This window comes from Eptatretus burgeri, chromosome 17, assembly GCF_056783735.1.
Source record: "Eptatretus burgeri isolate ZD-2024b chromosome 17, Ebu_testis_v1, whole genome shotgun sequence".
NCBI lineage: Eukaryota > Metazoa > Chordata > Myxini > Myxiniformes > Myxinidae > Eptatretus > Eptatretus burgeri.
This window is the reverse complement of record NC_140977.1, coordinates 57,992,182-58,009,495: the sequence shown is the minus strand read 5'-3', so window position 1 is coordinate 58,009,495 and position 17,314 is coordinate 57,992,182. Positions and strand designations below refer to the sequence as shown.

Sequence of the window (17,314 nt, the reverse complement as noted above, 5' to 3'; positions counted from 1 at the left end):
CCATCCCAAACCACAAACTCTCCTCCCCATTACAACTCATATAGACACCACGAACCATTGTTCCCGTCTGTCTGTCTTTCTCATAATCTTTATTTTTCTATCTTTGACACCTCTCGTTATCGTCGTCTCTTTCCCAGAAGATAGACGTCAGCTGTTTCGCAGATTATGGGTAAGTACTGACCTCGGTCTTGCTTCTGCCTTGATTTCTATCAACGATGTTATTCTTCTTCCATTAGAGTTTATATAAATATTTAGTGCGATTCGTTGGCGATTGTGGTCCATGACCATAATTACCCACTTGATAAACCTTCATACTTTGGATCATTCATATGGAGCTTCTCTGTGTTTGATAGGTCACTGTTGCTTGATGACGAGTTAAAGTTGTCCAACTCCTTAGCACACATAAAATGCAGTGATGAATCTTGCATGGCCATTCACTCCATCACCGGTAACAATAATAATAATAATAATAATAATCATAATAATCCGAGCACCAGCATGAAGTTCACAGCACAGCAGATCAACCACTATGTGTCAATCATCTCCCAGTTATAGGACCACATTGACCCTTTATCTGCTCCTCCACGCATCCCAAAAGGGTACCCCCATAATCACCCACCCTCATTCCCTCCCTTTATTCCTCTCTTCTAAACACAGGGTTTTATTAACTTCAGAAAGTACTTTGTTTGTGGAAATAAAGGCAGCTGACCAGATAAATATAGATAGTTAAATAAATAAACAAATAAATTTATAAATCAAGAATCAAAGCATCCTTTCATGTCACTCTCTTGGGTGATAAGATCGTGTTAAACAAAATGTATTCAGGTAGTAATCCCACTGTTTATATAACTTGGGTCGTAATCCCAGTGTATATAACTTGGGTAGTAATCCCACTGTTTATATAACTTGGGTAGTAATCCCACTGTTTATATAACTTGGGTAGTAATCCCACTGTTTATATAACTTGGGTAGTAATCCCACTGTTTATATAACTTGGGTAGTAATCCCACTGTTTATATAACTTGGGTAGTAATCCCACTGTTTATATAACTTGGGTAGTAATCCCACTGTTTATATAACTTGGGTAGTAAGCCCAGTGTATATAACTTGGGTAGTAATCCCACTGTTTATATAACTTGGGTAGTAATCCCACTGTTTATATAACTTGGGTAGTAATCCCACTGTTTATATAACTTGGGTAGTAATCCCAGTGTATATGTAACTCGGGTAGTAATCCCAGTGCATATACAACTCGGGTAGTAATCCCACTGTTTATATAACTTGGGTAGTATTCCCACTGTTTATATAACTTGGGTAATAATCCCACTGTTAATATAACTTGGGGAGTAATCCCACTGTAGATAGAACTCTGGTAGTAATCCCAGCGTATATTCGGGTAGCAATCCCAGTATATATAACTTGGGTAAGTCATCAGAGTGTATACTCGGGTAGTAATCACAATGTATGCTGATTGATTGGAGACCTGACGATGTGGACAGAATTGCCATTTTCAGCATCGTATTCTCGATTGTATTTCCTTGCATTGAATTCTTTTTTATTTACACATCTGTTTACTTGGCCTGGTATTAACTTGTGTTGGAGACGCTATAGCTATGTTGTTGTACATGTCTGGAAGCATGGTGTTTTTTGTAGGTAAGGTACAAGATAAAAGGCTAATGTTGAAAAAGAGATATAACAACATTGCTTAGTATTTATAATGATTATTCTATTTACACTTTTCATTCAGGTATAAATCTTCAATAATTTGCTTCGTTATTTAAATCAGAAGAGGTACACCTTGTATGTGCTGGATGGATGGGTTAAACGAAGCCATCTCTGTCAGAGCTTTGGGAAGCAGTGCACAATCGGGATGTTTGGAGAAATCTGATCATGAATGTCGACAGGAGTAGGACACCACGTCACAGAACTAGATAACTAATTTAAATTACAGTTGAATTACTTTATTTATTTATATATTAATACCATATCAATTGTATTGTGTGAATCATACCTACGATATTGTGTTCAGTTTTGATCACCACATCTGAGGAAGAACATTCCAGAGAGAGAGAGAGATAGATAGATCAGCGTAGTGTAGACTAACTAGATTAATAGATTGATCCCAGGCCTAGCTTGACTGCTGGACTAAGCTCTGAGGTGCAGCTTTACAGTAGTAACAAGGTGCTTCCGAGGGAAATCTGATGGAGATGTTTAACATAATGAAGGGTGTGGATAACATAGGTGCAGAAGGGTTTTTCAGCAGAATGGACAGTGTTTGGACCAGGAGCCTTGGCCAAAGAGGAAAGGAGAGGAGAGTTAGGATGGTAATAAGGTAGGGTTCTTTCCCTTAGTAGTAGTTAATGGACAGATTGATCTCACTGGAAAGGTCGTGGCAGAATGAAGAGTAGGCAGGTTTAAATTTGACTTTGACATGTACCTCGAAGCATTGGGGACAGATGAGTACATGGACATTGGCAGGATTGTGGGTAGTTCGTGGTGGATGGATGGGTGATTGTACACATTTCAGGATAGAAATGTCTGTGAGAGAGAGAGTCTCTTTAAAAAGTAAATATGCTGTTGGTGTTTGGTCATTCCCCACCCGACAACATCAGTCAACCCCCCCTCTCCCGCCCCCCATTTCTCTCCCAAAATACAAACTATATTATATATATATGTATATATAACTCTAGTACAATGCTGGAAGGCAGTCTCAGTGATACCAAAGCAGCCTCACAGCAATTACACTGTGGGGTTTGCCATTCCCTTCACAAAGGTAGTTAGGACTGGAATTGTGACGTTTATCAGGGTTCCAGTGATAACTCGCCTATTCATCGCGAAGGACACCGTGTGTCCTTTAACGGCCACTACTAATGCTGGCAGATGGGACACCCAGTTTAACCTCCATTCAAAGCTCGACACAAACTGACGAATCGCCTTGCCTGTAAAATACTGGGATGACAGTTTTGGGTCGAGATTTAAACCCAGTCGAGACAGCTCAGAGGCATGATTGTGAATACCTCTAGGCTATCCTGTATATACATACAGTCATACATACATATGTAGCTGATAGGATGGCATTGAAGAATACACACTCGCCTCTAAGCCGTCTACCCTGGGTTCGAATCTGGTGGTCTCCTGGGGGAATCTGGGTGATCTGGTCTCTCCTGCTGGGAGAGAGATGACGAACCGTCCAGCAAAACGCTTACTAAGAAACTGCTTTGGCAGCACCAATGCTCTGCAGCATCAGATATCATAGCATATGGATGCATGTATTTATTTATATTATGTTTATATCTGTGTATGTTTGTATATATCTATATATATCTATATATATATATATATATATATATATATGTATATATATGTATATATATATGTATATATATATATATATATGTATATATATATATATATATATGTATACATACATACATACATATATATATTCAAGCATAAGCCTTTCAACCATAAGCATTCAACATACAGATGTCCCAAAAGTCAGTTATGTCGTTAAGTATGTGTGTAGTCAGATCCCCTTCCTTTTGTCTAGTGGGAGAATCAAAGGCGTGCGTTGCGATTTATTTTAGTTAGGTTATTACATCTAATAAACCATCCCATCTGCATGACTCCTTCGGCCCATTACGCTCCATCACCATTCACCACCCACTGGCTGCTCGTACCTTGACTTGCCGAGAGGGGGTCTCGCGGTTCCAGTTCTCAGCTCCCACGAACGTTGTAACTCTTGTACGATGACCTTCGTGGCGCTGACACTGTAACTCATCGAGAACGAAGCCATGTGGAGGAGTAACTGGGGTCTCCTGGCAGGGGCCGAGGCCTCACCCCGGAAAGGTGGGCCGGAGAACCCTGTCCAATCGGAGGTGGACAGCGAGGTGCGTTTTGGCCAAGGGTCCCTCCTCGTGGAGAGAGGCCAATAAATCTCCGAGACTCTGTAAAAAGTGGTCCGTTCGAGTTTGCTTTCACGGTGGCTGTAATGGGTCGAGTTTTCTTTCATGGTGGCTATAAGCAGTCAGTTTTGTTTCACGGTGGCTGTAACGGGGTTCTGGAGTTTCACGGTGGCTGCTACGAGGAGTTTTAAGGAAGGACAGAGCGATCCTGACCTCCCTCCATGGACTCTGATTGTTCACCACGCGAGCTCCGCCATGAACCACGAGTCCCTACATGCGACTGGGGACCGGACCAACGACCTTTGTCAGGTGCCGCATCACGGAGCATGCCCTTCCTCCGACGGTCAGGTGCACCACCGAACTCTAACCCACAGCTTGTCTCTCTCCACAGCTGCGAGGGTCCCATAAAGACTCTGGGTTTCTTTTCATTTTGTGTGTGTGTCTGCGTGTGGGCCCGTCTTGTAAGGAGATCTGAATAAGTGTTTTTGCTCATTGTAAATATTCCTTCTTGCATATTCGCGTTAAGGCCTAGGTCACATTTGCTCTACGAGTTTCTGAGGTTTCCTCAGGGTGGCCCTACGTCATATGGCTATATTTTACAGGCCGTAGGGGTCGCCGTGGAATTATAGCGCGGAGTTATAACTTTTTTCATTTCTACATTCGCCGTAGCAATTCGACAAGCCGAAACAAAAGAACTGGTTAAAAATAAAAATAAAAAAACCCACTCGTCACCGTCCGTCTGACCACACGTTCGCCTTCGGGCCCCCCTGGGGTCGCCTTGCGGTCGTCTTGCGGGCACCTTGCGTCTGCCTTGAAAATTATATGGCCGCCGCAGGAACACCCTAAGGTCACCATGCGACATCAAATCAAAGATCGTACGGCACCCCCACGTTTTCGGTCTCCACAATTTCTAAATACGCCGTGCGACTAATCAAAAAAAAAAACAAAACATATGTGACTGCTACATTGTGTGACCGTGGAAATACTGCGGCCGCCCTATAATTGCTAGTGGCCGTATATTTGATAGACCCTACTACGGCTGCCGTGCCAAATGTGACTTAGGCCTTAGTCTTGCCTTTGTCTTTTTATTGTAAATAAACATTTGTAGAAATATTCCCAGTCCGTTTCTGTCCCTTCTTGAATTGGTCCAGCATGGTTCGAATCCAAGTTTAGCCGGGACTTTATTCCCAACGATAATCAGTTCATTCCAGCCGGCATGGCTTTGGCAGTTTCCACTCGGCTGCACCCAAACCGGAGTTGGTAGTCGGTAGTTGGAACTCTACTGCAGTCGGTAGAGTGACGTGGTTCGAGCAAGACGTGCCGAGGGCGTGGTTTCCCTGGTAGTCGAAATCGCGTAGTAAATTAGGTAAATTGGTTGTAGACAAATAGACCCTACGCTACGCGGTTGAAATATTGGCGACCACGGTCGGTTAAATGACCCGCCGGCTCACGGAGTTATCCGAGCAACGGCCTACAATTCTGCAATGATTGGTGGGAGACGACGCAAGCCTTCCCCACCATCGTGGTCGTTCTCGCCACCGACCCCCCGGCCCACAATATATATATATATATATATATATATATATATATATATACATATATATATATATATATATATATATATATATATATATATATATATATATATATATATATATATATATATATATATATATACATATATATATATATACATACATACATACATACATACAGTGGGGAGAACAAGTATTTGATACACTGCCGATTTTGCAGGTTTCCCACTTACAAAGCACTGAGAGGTCTGTAATTTTTATCATAGGTACACTTCAACTGTGAAAGACGGAATCTAAAACAAAAATCCTGAAAATCACATTGTATGATTTTAAAATAATTAATTTGCATTTTATTGCATGAAAAAAGTATTTGATAAATCAGAAAAACAGAACTTAATATTTGGTACAGAAACCTTTGTTTGCAATTACAAAGATCAGACGTTTCCTGTAGTTCTTAACCAGGTTTGCACAGACTGCAGCAGGGATTTTGGCCCACTCCTCCATACAGATCTTCTCCAGATCCTTCAGGTTTCGGGGCTGTCGCTGGGCAACACAGACTTTCAGCTCCCTCCAAAGATTTTCTATTGGTGTCAGGTCTGGAGACTGGCTAGGCCACTCCAGGACCTTGAGATGCTTCTTAGGGAGCCACTCCTTAGTTGGCCTGGCTGTGTGTTTCAGGTCGTTGTCATGCTGGAAGACCCAGCCACTCCCCATATCCAATGCTCTTGTTGAGCGAAAGAGGTTGTTGGCCAAGATCTCGCGATACATGGCCCCATCCATCCTCCCCTCAATACTGTGCAGTCGTCCTATCCCCTTTGCAGAAAAGCATCCCCAAAGAATGATGTTTCCACCTCCATGCTTCACGGTTGAGATGGTGTTCTTGGGGTTGTACTCATCCTTCTTCTTCCTCCAAACACGGCGAGTGGAGTTTTAACCAAAAAGCTCTATTTTGGTCTCATCAGAGCACATGTCCTTCTCCCATTCCTCCTCTGGATCATCCAGATGGTCATTGGCAAACTTCAGACTGGCCTGGACATGCACTGGCTTGAGCAGAGGGACCTTGCATGTGCTGCAGGATTTTAATCCATGACGGCGTAGTGTGTTACTTATGGTTTTCTTTGATACTGTTGGCCCAGCTCTCTTCAGGTCATTGACCAGGTCCTGCCGTGTAGTTCTGGGCTGATCCTTCACCTTACTCATGATCATTGAGGCTCCACGAGGTGAGATCTTGCATGGAGCCCCAGACCAAGGGAGATTGACTGTTATCTTGAACTTCTTCCATTTTCTAATAATTGCGCCAACAGTTGTTGCCTTCTCACCAAGCTGCTTGCCTATTGTCCTGTTGCCCATTTCAGCCTTGTGCAAGTCCACAATTTTGTCCCTGATGTCCTTAGACAGCTCTCTGGTCTTGCCCATTGTGGAGAGGTTGGAGTCTGATTGATTGAGTGTGGACAGCTGTCTTTTATGCAGATAATGAGTTCAAACAGGTGCAGTTAATACAGGTAATGAGTGGAGAATGGAAGCGCTTCTTAAAGACAAAACCAACAGGTCTGTGAGAGCCGGAATTCTTACTGGTTGGTAGGTGATCAAATACTTATTTCATGCAATAAAATGCAAATTAATTATTTAAAAATCATACAATGTTATTTTCAGGATTTTTGTTTTAGATTCCGTCTTTCGCAGTTGAAGTGAACCTATGATAAAAATTACAGACCTCTACGTGCTTTGTAAGTGGGAAAACCTGCAAAATCGGCAGTGTATCAAATACTTGTTCTCCCCAGTGTGTGTGTGTGTGTGTGTGTGTGTGTGTGTGTGTGTGTGTGTGTGTGTGTGTGTGTGTGTGTGTGTGTGTGTGTGTGTGTGTGTGTGTGTGTGTGTGTGTGTGTGTGTGTGTGTGTGTGTGTGTGTGTATATATATATATATATATATATATACGAGGTGTGTTCAAAAAGTATCCAACCTTAATTTTTCGTGTGTAAACAAATGAAGCTAGGGAGGCTTGGTTTGGTGCACATATGTTGGCGATCCTAATCCGTATGCGCTAATATTTTCCCGCCTGCAGATGCTGTCAGTCACCAACAGACCGCCTGTGAGTGAAGAAGTGTAAGTGAGCACCGTCGGATTTTCGTTTTTGACAAATGACGGATCACTGTGGTCTCATCGCCAGTGATCACTGTGTTGAAGAAGTTAGGATCGCTGCTCACAGTCTCCAGCATGTACTGTGCGATTTCCAAACGGAGTTGCTTCTGCTCGATCATTAGCAGCTTTGGCACGAACTTCGCTGAGATTCTCCTTAAGCCCAAATCCTCAGTCACAATGGAATGGACAGATCCAATGCTGACGCCCGCCTCGTCTGCAAGTTCTCTGATCGTGATTCGACGATCCTGCATCAGCAGGGTCCTCACTTGGTCAATGACGATCTCATTTCGGGATGTTGAGGGCCTACCAGAACGTGCTTCGCTTTCCACTGATGTGCGACCATCTTTGAAGCGGTTGTACCACTCTTTTATGTGTGGTGCCCATTGCTTCGTTCCCGAAGGCCTGTTGAATCTTGCGGATCGTTTCCACTTGGGAATCGCCAAGCTTTACACAAAAGTTGATGCAGTAGCATTGTTCGTTATTCCATCATTTTGTCAAAAACGAAAATCCGACGGCGCTCACTTACACTTCCTCACTCATCGACGGTCTGTCGGCAACTGACAACTTCTGCAGGCGGGAAAATATTCACGCATACGGATTAGGATCGCCTATATACGTGCACCAAACCACGCCTCCCTCGCTTCATTTGTTTACGCACGAAAAATTAAGGTTGGATACTTTTTTAACACACCTCGTGTGTATATATATATATATATATATATATATATATATATATATATATATATATATATATATATATATATATATATATATATATAGTAAGAACCCTGGTAATGTCGCTCTGTTAGGGTTAGGGTTAGGGTTGCCCCACTGTTCTTCACCCATGCTCCCCCCTCCACCGAATGAAATAACTCGACAAACTGATGATTGGATCCACGTAGTGTTGATGGAGCACAGGTATGATGGGGCAAATGGCCAGCACGTACTTTGCCAAATTGCATAAAGTTCCTTGCGTTTCCTTGTATTATTTGTTCTTATTTAAAACTCACATCATTATTTTGTGATGGGATTTAATTTGCTTATTCCATCATTTTCAGTATTTATGTGTATTGCATAAAAGTTTGGGGAAAAAAAAATTCAGGAATGTAATGCACATTGTGTAATATATTTTTTATTTACTGTCCCTGTCCTGGCATCGAGTTAGAAGAATGCACACACGATTTATATACTCAATATTACATAAATAACACAATATATTACTTAAAATAACGACAACATTCCATTAATAATAAATACAAAATACCACTTAAAATAACTACAACATACCACTAATAATAAATACAAAATACTACTTAAAATAACGACAACATTCCATTAATAATAAATACAAAATACAACTTAAAATAACGACAACATTCAATTAATAATAAATACAAAATACTAGTTAAAATAACTACAACATACCACTAAAATAAATACAAAATACTACTTAAAATAACTACAACATACCACTAATAATAAATACAAAATACTACTTAAAATAACAACAAGATACCACTAATAATAAATACTAAACACTATTTATTACAAATACTTCTTAAAATAACTACAACATACCACCAATAATATATACAAAATACTATATATAACAAATACTAGTTAAAATAACTACAACATACCACCAATAATAAATACAAAATACTATTTATAATAAATACTAATAGTAACTACAACATACCACTAATAATAAATACAAAATACGACTTTTAATAAATATTACTTAAAATTACTACAGTATATCACTAAGAATAAATACAAAATACTACTTATAATAAATATGACAACATACCACTAATAATAAATACAAAATACTACTTATAATAAATACTACTTAAAATAACGACAACATCGATACTATAATGGAACTAAGTGTTTGCTATCTCCGAGCCAAAGCGTCAACGGTCCACAAAACTCAGCTACATTGTATTTAGTATACAGTACATGACACTGGATCACTATACTTTCTAGCTCACTATCACAAGTGAACTAGCAAAATTTAGGGGGGTTAAAAAGTGAAGCCGAGGCCGCAAAGTATTAGCTATACAGCCTGGGGTACATCACCAAACATGATTGGTCCAGTACTATCACGTGCCTGCCACAGAACAGACCAGTGATGGCAGGTTTACTATATATATATATATATATATATATATATATATATATATATATATATATATATATATATATATATATATATATATATATATATATATATATATATATGAGCAAGTGCATGTGATTATGTATGTATGTTTGTATATCCGCTCTTCACCCATTGGCTGGACAGCTGATCTGGCGTCACCCACAATTATAACCTGAAGTACTTAAATTGAAGTACCCAGAGGACCCAAAACACTCCACAGATCCAAAATACCTAAAAGACCCTGAAAGACCACACCCCAAAGACCCAAAAGACCACAGACACCCCAAAGACCTAAAATACCTAAATAATCCCAAATACCTAACATACCCAAAGGACCCAGAGGACCCAAAATATCCCAAGGACCCAAAAGACGCAACGGGACTATCTGGGACCCATGGAAATTCTGCATTATGTAAAATGTGACTTTCGGTTGCCAACCCCCCCCCCTCTTCACACACACACACACACACACACACACACACACACACACACACACACACACACACACACACACACACACACACACACACACACACACACACACACACACACACACACACACACACACACTCCTAAGTCCTCAACCCCCCACCCCCCATCACAACTCTGTCTTCTCCCTGTCCCCCTAACACCACACCCAAACTCTGTGCTCCCTTTCTTCAAAGTCCTCAACCCCCCCCACCCCTCAAAAACGTCAAACCCCCCCCATTCCTTTTCTGTCCCCCTCTCCCTCCGCCCCCCCAACCCAACTCTGTCATCCTCTCCCCTTTTCTTCTTCAAGTCTTCAACTACCCCAAAGGCAAGTACTCAATCCCCTTTCCACTCCCCAAGTAGTCAACCCCCTTTCCACTCCCCTAGTACTCAACCCCCCTCGCAATCTCTCCACCTCCCTTTTCCAACTACATGCACCCTCACCCCCACTCTCTGTCCTCCCCTCCCCAATTATTTCTGTTCTAAACAGCGTTACACAGGGAACTTTGGCACATGAGAAGGCCATTCGGCCTATCATGCCTGCATTGTCCCTGTTCCCGTTTGTTAAGAACACTGTTAAAATTAAATAAAGATGGAACGTTAAATTCACAGTCACTTCCCACTTTCTTCACTTATCCTCACCATAATTCACAGATCAGTGTTTGTGTGTTTGTTTATTTGTTTGTCACGCTACTCCTTCAACAGTTGTTGGCTGATTACATCCAGACTTGCTACATAGGATCAGCATGCCCCCAATTAGTGTATCGGGTTGTTTTTATCTTTGCCGATGGTCTTGGGGGGGGGGGGGTGGACACACATTTTCTATGTCAATGTGCATCATGTAGCACCGCCTCGAGATAGCGGAGGGTATTACAAGTCTTCACCATTTACAGTGCAGTATTTCTGTCTCCACAATTTTCCAGTGCAGTGATGTGTTTTGAATTATAAGCATTATGTATGTTTTTACTTCATGCACATAATTTCATGGGTTATTATTTTTGTACTTTTCGGATGCAGAGCTGTCAGTTGCCTATACACCGCCCAAATATAGGTATGCATCAGAACAACGTGTTGCACGCTTGGAAAAAGATCGCCCATCGGGCGGGTAGGCTGGTAGTACCACTCATAATAAATACAAAATAGTACTTATAATAAATACTACTTGAAATAACTACAACATACCAATATTAATACAAAATACTACTTATAATAAGTACGACTTAAAATAACACGATATATTACTTTAAAATATCTACAGCATATCATGAATAATAAATACAAAATAATACTTTCAATAAATACCACTAATAAATACAAAATACTACTTACTATAACTACAATATAAAACCACGAACAACAAATGCAAAATACTACTGACAATAACTACAACATACAAATAATAATAAATACAAAATAGCACTTTTAATAAATACTCAAAATAACTACAACATACCAATAATAAAACAAAATACTACTTTATAATAAGTACTACATAAAATAACACCATATGTTACTAAAATAACTACAACATACCACCAATAAGAAATACAAAATAGGACTTATAATAAATACTTCTTAAAATAACTCCAGCATACCACTAAACAGAAATAAAAAATACAACTCAAAATAAATACCACTTAAAATAACACACAATATATTCCTTAAAATAACTGCAACTTAAAATAACTACAGCATGCCACTAATAATAAACCACTTGAAATATCTACAGCATACCACTTAAAATAAATACCACTTGCAATACCACGTATGATAAATACAAAATAGTACTTACAATAAATACTACTTAAAATAACTACAGCATGCTATGAATAATAAACATGACTTAAAATAACTACAGCATGCCACTAATAATAAATACGACTTGAAATAACTACAGCCTACCACAAAAAAGTAAAAACAAGATACAACTTAAAATAAATACCACTTGCAATAACTACGGCATACCACTTATGATAAATACAAAATAGCACTTACAATAAATACTACTTACAACAACAATGGCAGACGACTTTCATAAATACAAAATAGTACTTAACATATATACTACTTAAAATAACTACTGCATACCGCAAATAATAAATACAAAATACTACTTTTAATAAATACTACTTCTAAGAACTACAGCATACCAATAATGATAAATACAAAATAGTACTTATAATAAATACTACTTTAAATAACTACAGCATACCACTAAAAATAAATACAAAATAATACTTAAAATAAATACTACTTAAAATACCGACAGCATATCACCAATAATAAATACAAAATACGACATTTAATAAATACTACTTAAAATAACGACAGCATACCACTAAAAATGAATATAAAAGAATACTTAAAATAAATACTACTTAAAATACCGACAGCATATCACCAATAATAAATACAAAAATACTACATATAATAAATACTATTATGAATAACTACAGCATACCATTAATAATAAATGCATAATAATACTTATAATAAATACTACTTAAAATAACTACAGCATACCACTAAAAATAAATACAAAATAATATTTAAATTAATATTACTTAAAATAATGACAGCATATCGCTAATAATAAATGCAAAATAAAACATGTAATAAATATTACTTAAAATAACGACAGCATATCGCTAATAATAAATGCAAAATACAACATGTAATAAATACTACTTACAATAACTACAGCATACCATTAATAATAAATACAAAATAGTACCTATAATACATACAAATACGACTTGTACAAAATACCACAAAATAAATACAAAATGATACTTCTAATAAATAAAAAAATAATACTTATAATGGATGCAAGGTAAATGCAACATAGTACTCTTAAAATATACAAATACAACTTGTACTATATACAAACAACTACTTCAAATAAATATAAATACTACTTGTGCTAAATACAAAATACTACTCATAAAAAATTCAAAATAACATAATTAATACAAGTTGTCATTATTTAACGGCACCATTATCCCACCTTTCTTGTGGGGTTGGCCGGGGGAAGCTTGGTCCAAGTCTTCACAAACCGGCTAACCAGGCCTGACGTTCGACTAGTTAGGGCAGGAATTTGGAATTTGGCCATGATGCCGGCAATAGCGTGCCCACTCTTCATGAAGGACACCATGGGATCATCATTATCGCCCACCAACGAATGCTGGCAGATGGAACGCCCGTTTAGCATCCATCCAAGGGACGGCACACAAATTGATGAATCATCCTGCCTATGAAACACCAGACCAACAGTTTATATCTAGGTTGGGAATCAAACTCAGGCAGCTAGACTAGACAGCTTAGAATAAATACTACTTTAAATAACTTTAAGTGTGCGTACCTCTAGGCCATTCTGTCAACCCAATGAATACAAGATAAATACAAAATAGTACTTCTATTAATATTTAAAATAATACTTGTACTAAATAAGCCTGGTGTTGGCTTAACGGACAAGGTAGCTGGCTTAAGATTTTAGGGTTTGAGTTTGAGCTCCTGTAATAAAACCAGGTGGGTTGTCTCAGGCTGTTATCCTTCCAAGGTCGGAAAAAAATGAGTACCAACCAGCTTACTTGGGTAATAAGCCATTTGAGTTTCCTGTGTCGAAGTGGCGACCCGTCCAGGATTGTACTTCTTAGCCAATAAAACTGCTTTGACAGCTCTATGTTCTTCACTGTGTAAAAGGAATGGTTATTATTACTTGTACTAAATCAAAAACAATAGTGCTTAGAATGAATACAAAATAATATTTATGATAAATAAATAATATTTATAATGAATACAGGAAAATACAAAATACTGCTTGTAAGAAATACAAATACCACTTGTACTAAATACAAGATAGTACTCATACATTAAAATACTACTTACAATAAATACAAAATACTACAGGAAATACAAAATACTACCTGTTATATATGCAAAATAATTCAAATAAATACAAAACTATTACTAAAAATAAATAAAAATATTACTTGGGGTGTACACTGTACCCAAGTGGTCATATAATCCATCATCACAGTTGACATCAAAACTTTCCTTTTCTCCAACAGCTTGATTTCAGGCTCAGTCACTCATCCCTGGACATGCTGCTTCTGCACTCCCAACAATGGATTGAGGCCCTCAATCTCAGAGATCAGGGCTGTCTCTCTGGATGTGTCAATTATTTCATACAGTCTGGCACCCCGCCTTGATCTCCAAACTCTCTGCTTATGGCATCCAAGGTCAGCTCCTCTCATGGCTTATTGACTTCTTCCACTCATCGCCAACGTGTTGCTCTCAATGGGGTCCTCTCATATCCTCTCCTTGTCAAGGCTGGACTGCTCCAAGGCAGTGTTCTGTGCCCAGTCTTGTTCCTAATCTTCATCAACAATCTTTCCGACTCTGAAAAACCCTCTTTATCTCTTTGCTGATGACCCCACCCTCTGCTGCAGCATCCCTCATCCTTCAGATCGGCAGGCAGAAGGCTCTTCCCTCTCTTCAGACCTTGATAAAATCACGAGTTGGTCAAACACTTGGAATATGTCGTTCAATCCTGACTATCTCAATCTCTCCCCTCCCCTCGCAAAGACTGTCTGGTGAACTCTCCCATCCATTTCCTCAACAATCTTCTTGAAGAAGTTCAGTCTTTCAAACCTTTTGGCCTCACCATAAGCCATGTTCTTTGGCAAACCACATTCCATATTTTTCAGCATACAAGTCGATCCCGTTTTTCCCGGAACTTCTGGCCTCGACTTGTACGCAGAATCGACTTATCTATGGTTTAAGACAATGCTGATAATGATGTTGTAGCTCGTTTTAAATACTGTGCCTGTATCTGACAATATTGAAAAAATATTTACACTCCTAATTTATCCGAAAGGTCATCCCACAAAGTAGTTCAAATAATATGCACAAAATAGCTCATTAATATTCATGACCCGAGAATTAGTGGCTGGCGATGCATTGTGACAGTGTCAGGGTGGAATTAGCACCTATATTGTTCTGGCTGACAGTTTTGCAAACTACTCGAGTTGATCGAGCTTCCTCTTCCGACTTATCTTATCCAAAGTCCAATCCAAAGTCTTATCCAAACTTATCTAAGTCCAAATCGACTAATCTATGAATGAAGGAAAGAAAAATGGGAAAATTATCCAATTCAACTTGTACTCCACATCGACTTATGTTGATGCTGAAACATATAGTCATCTAAGTTGGCCTGAAAAGCCAGTCACTGACTGAACTAATACCTACCAACAATGCCTTCATTTACAGCTTGATGGAGTACTTCTCTCCCCTTTGGGCTGGCCCCCCACCTCACACCTTGCTCAGCCTGATGCGAAGTACTCTCTCTCCACAAGGACATTCCTTATCCATAACCATGATATTTTATACCCTCGTGAACCCTCTCTAAGCCCAGCACTTTCAGAGTTTACAGGTTACCCGGTTCCCTTACCCTCCTCTTAATTTTATATCTAATTTTTATTTTTAACTTTTATTTTTGTTCCATTTCTGCTTCTCCAGTTTTCCCTTCAACTTCTGTGATTGAGAGTTTACAGCTTTATCCATCCTATTTTTTCCATGTCCTCACCCTTGCTCTTATTCTTCTCCATGTCTACCTCCATTTTGTCTCTCTCCCCTGCTGTGTGTTTCCCCCACCCTCTGCTTCTCCACCCACTCTTTTTCCACTGTAATTTTACGTCCTTGTCCGTTCTGTTTCTAGCTCCTCTCTGAAGCTAGACTATGTATAGAAAAAGGCAAAACAAGCATGTGTGGGTACACGGGTACACTTACCCAACTATTGGTTCTTAATTTTTTTTTAGGCAGAATATTGTTCTTTAGGATGGTATCCCCTTCTATTTGAAATGTATCAGATATTTATTGATCTGAATGTCCTCAGAATGTAGTCATTAAGCGACCTTGACCAATCAGGATGCAGACAGAGGTCACGTGACTGTGAAGCTGAGCCTGTGATCGTGCATATTACAGGAAAGGGATTAGTGGGCATCCCAGGATCACAACACCTGTTTGAGACCATAAACCCCAATGCCAACCTCCACTCCCTCAAACAGCAAATACCAACACGTACTTGGTATTTGCCACAATTATTGGTGAATATTTCGCAATACTATAAACAAAACTTGAATCATGGCAATCATTATATTGTAGTTGGAAAAAATAATTAATGTTATTTAGTTTTGACTCTGGACAAGTGCAGTGATAGCAGACCCCCCAAAAAATCCCTTTCTGCTCATTTGTTCAGGAAATGGAAGCTGCACAAGGACAGCTGCTTCCTGCCTTGGGCTAGTGACAGGAAATGGCGAAATATTAGACAGACAAACTTTACATGCATTATGGAGTTCATTCACTTGAACCACCTGATGCCATTCTCAGTTTGCACAAATATCTAATCATCTGCCTCTTCTTTCACTGTAACAATTTATTTTGCGGTGACAGTCAAGAGCACAAGACTTTTTTCCCACAATTCCTTAGCTCTATGTTCTCAATTGCGAAACTAAAAGATCTTTATAGGCCAATATCGCAGACAATGGCTACGTGAAGGTTCTGCAGAAACCCCAAATTGAATTGTACCAGTCCTCGTGGTGTGTGCGGTACCTCTCCAACTACTAAGAGCCACTTCCACCTCTTGAAGCCAAGTGGTTGTGGTGCAAGGTGAAACTAGAACGGCACTCGGAAGAGCGCATGCCTCCGCCAGACTGAACAGTTTACGTTTTTGTGTCCCACTGATTGGTCGGATCTGCATCCGGACCATAACCTAAATCTAACCAGCTGGTTATTGTCACCTATTCAACTCATCCACCAAGTTTGTCCGAATCCATCCACAACTTTTTGAGATTATCATGCTGTATATCGTTTTTGGACTCTTCTCTCAATGGTGAAGAATCACTTAAAAAATGATAGTATCCAGATCTGGACCTGGATCTTCACCAAAATCTAATCTATTTGTCCTTGTCACATGTCCTTGTCACACCCGACATGTCCACCAAATTTCGTCCGAATGTATCCACAACACAACCTTGTGAGATACCCTGCTCACAGACAGGCAAATAGATAGACAGACAGACAGACAAACGGGTGAAAA

At 39.2% G+C, this 17,314-nt stretch overlaps 1 protein-coding gene across 3 annotated transcripts in view; it reads left to right on the top strand.

Moving 5' to 3' along the window:
* LOC147010227 (uncharacterized) overlaps positions 1–17,314 on the top strand; it is a 50,722-nt gene that overhangs the window by 26,005 nt on the left and 7,403 nt on the right. The window contains exon 1 of one of the 3 annotated variants that reach the window (XM_085860769.1): positions 29–169. The exons of 1 other annotated variant lie outside the window; for it this stretch is intronic. In XM_085860769.1, the coding sequence (XP_085716895.1) occupies positions 166–169 (4 nt within the window). In that variant the 5' untranslated portion in view covers positions 29–165. Of the gene's footprint in view, positions 1–28; positions 170–14,320; positions 14,457–17,314 lie in introns of those variants that run through there. One more of the 3 variants, XM_085860768.1, reaches the window with a different exon arrangement.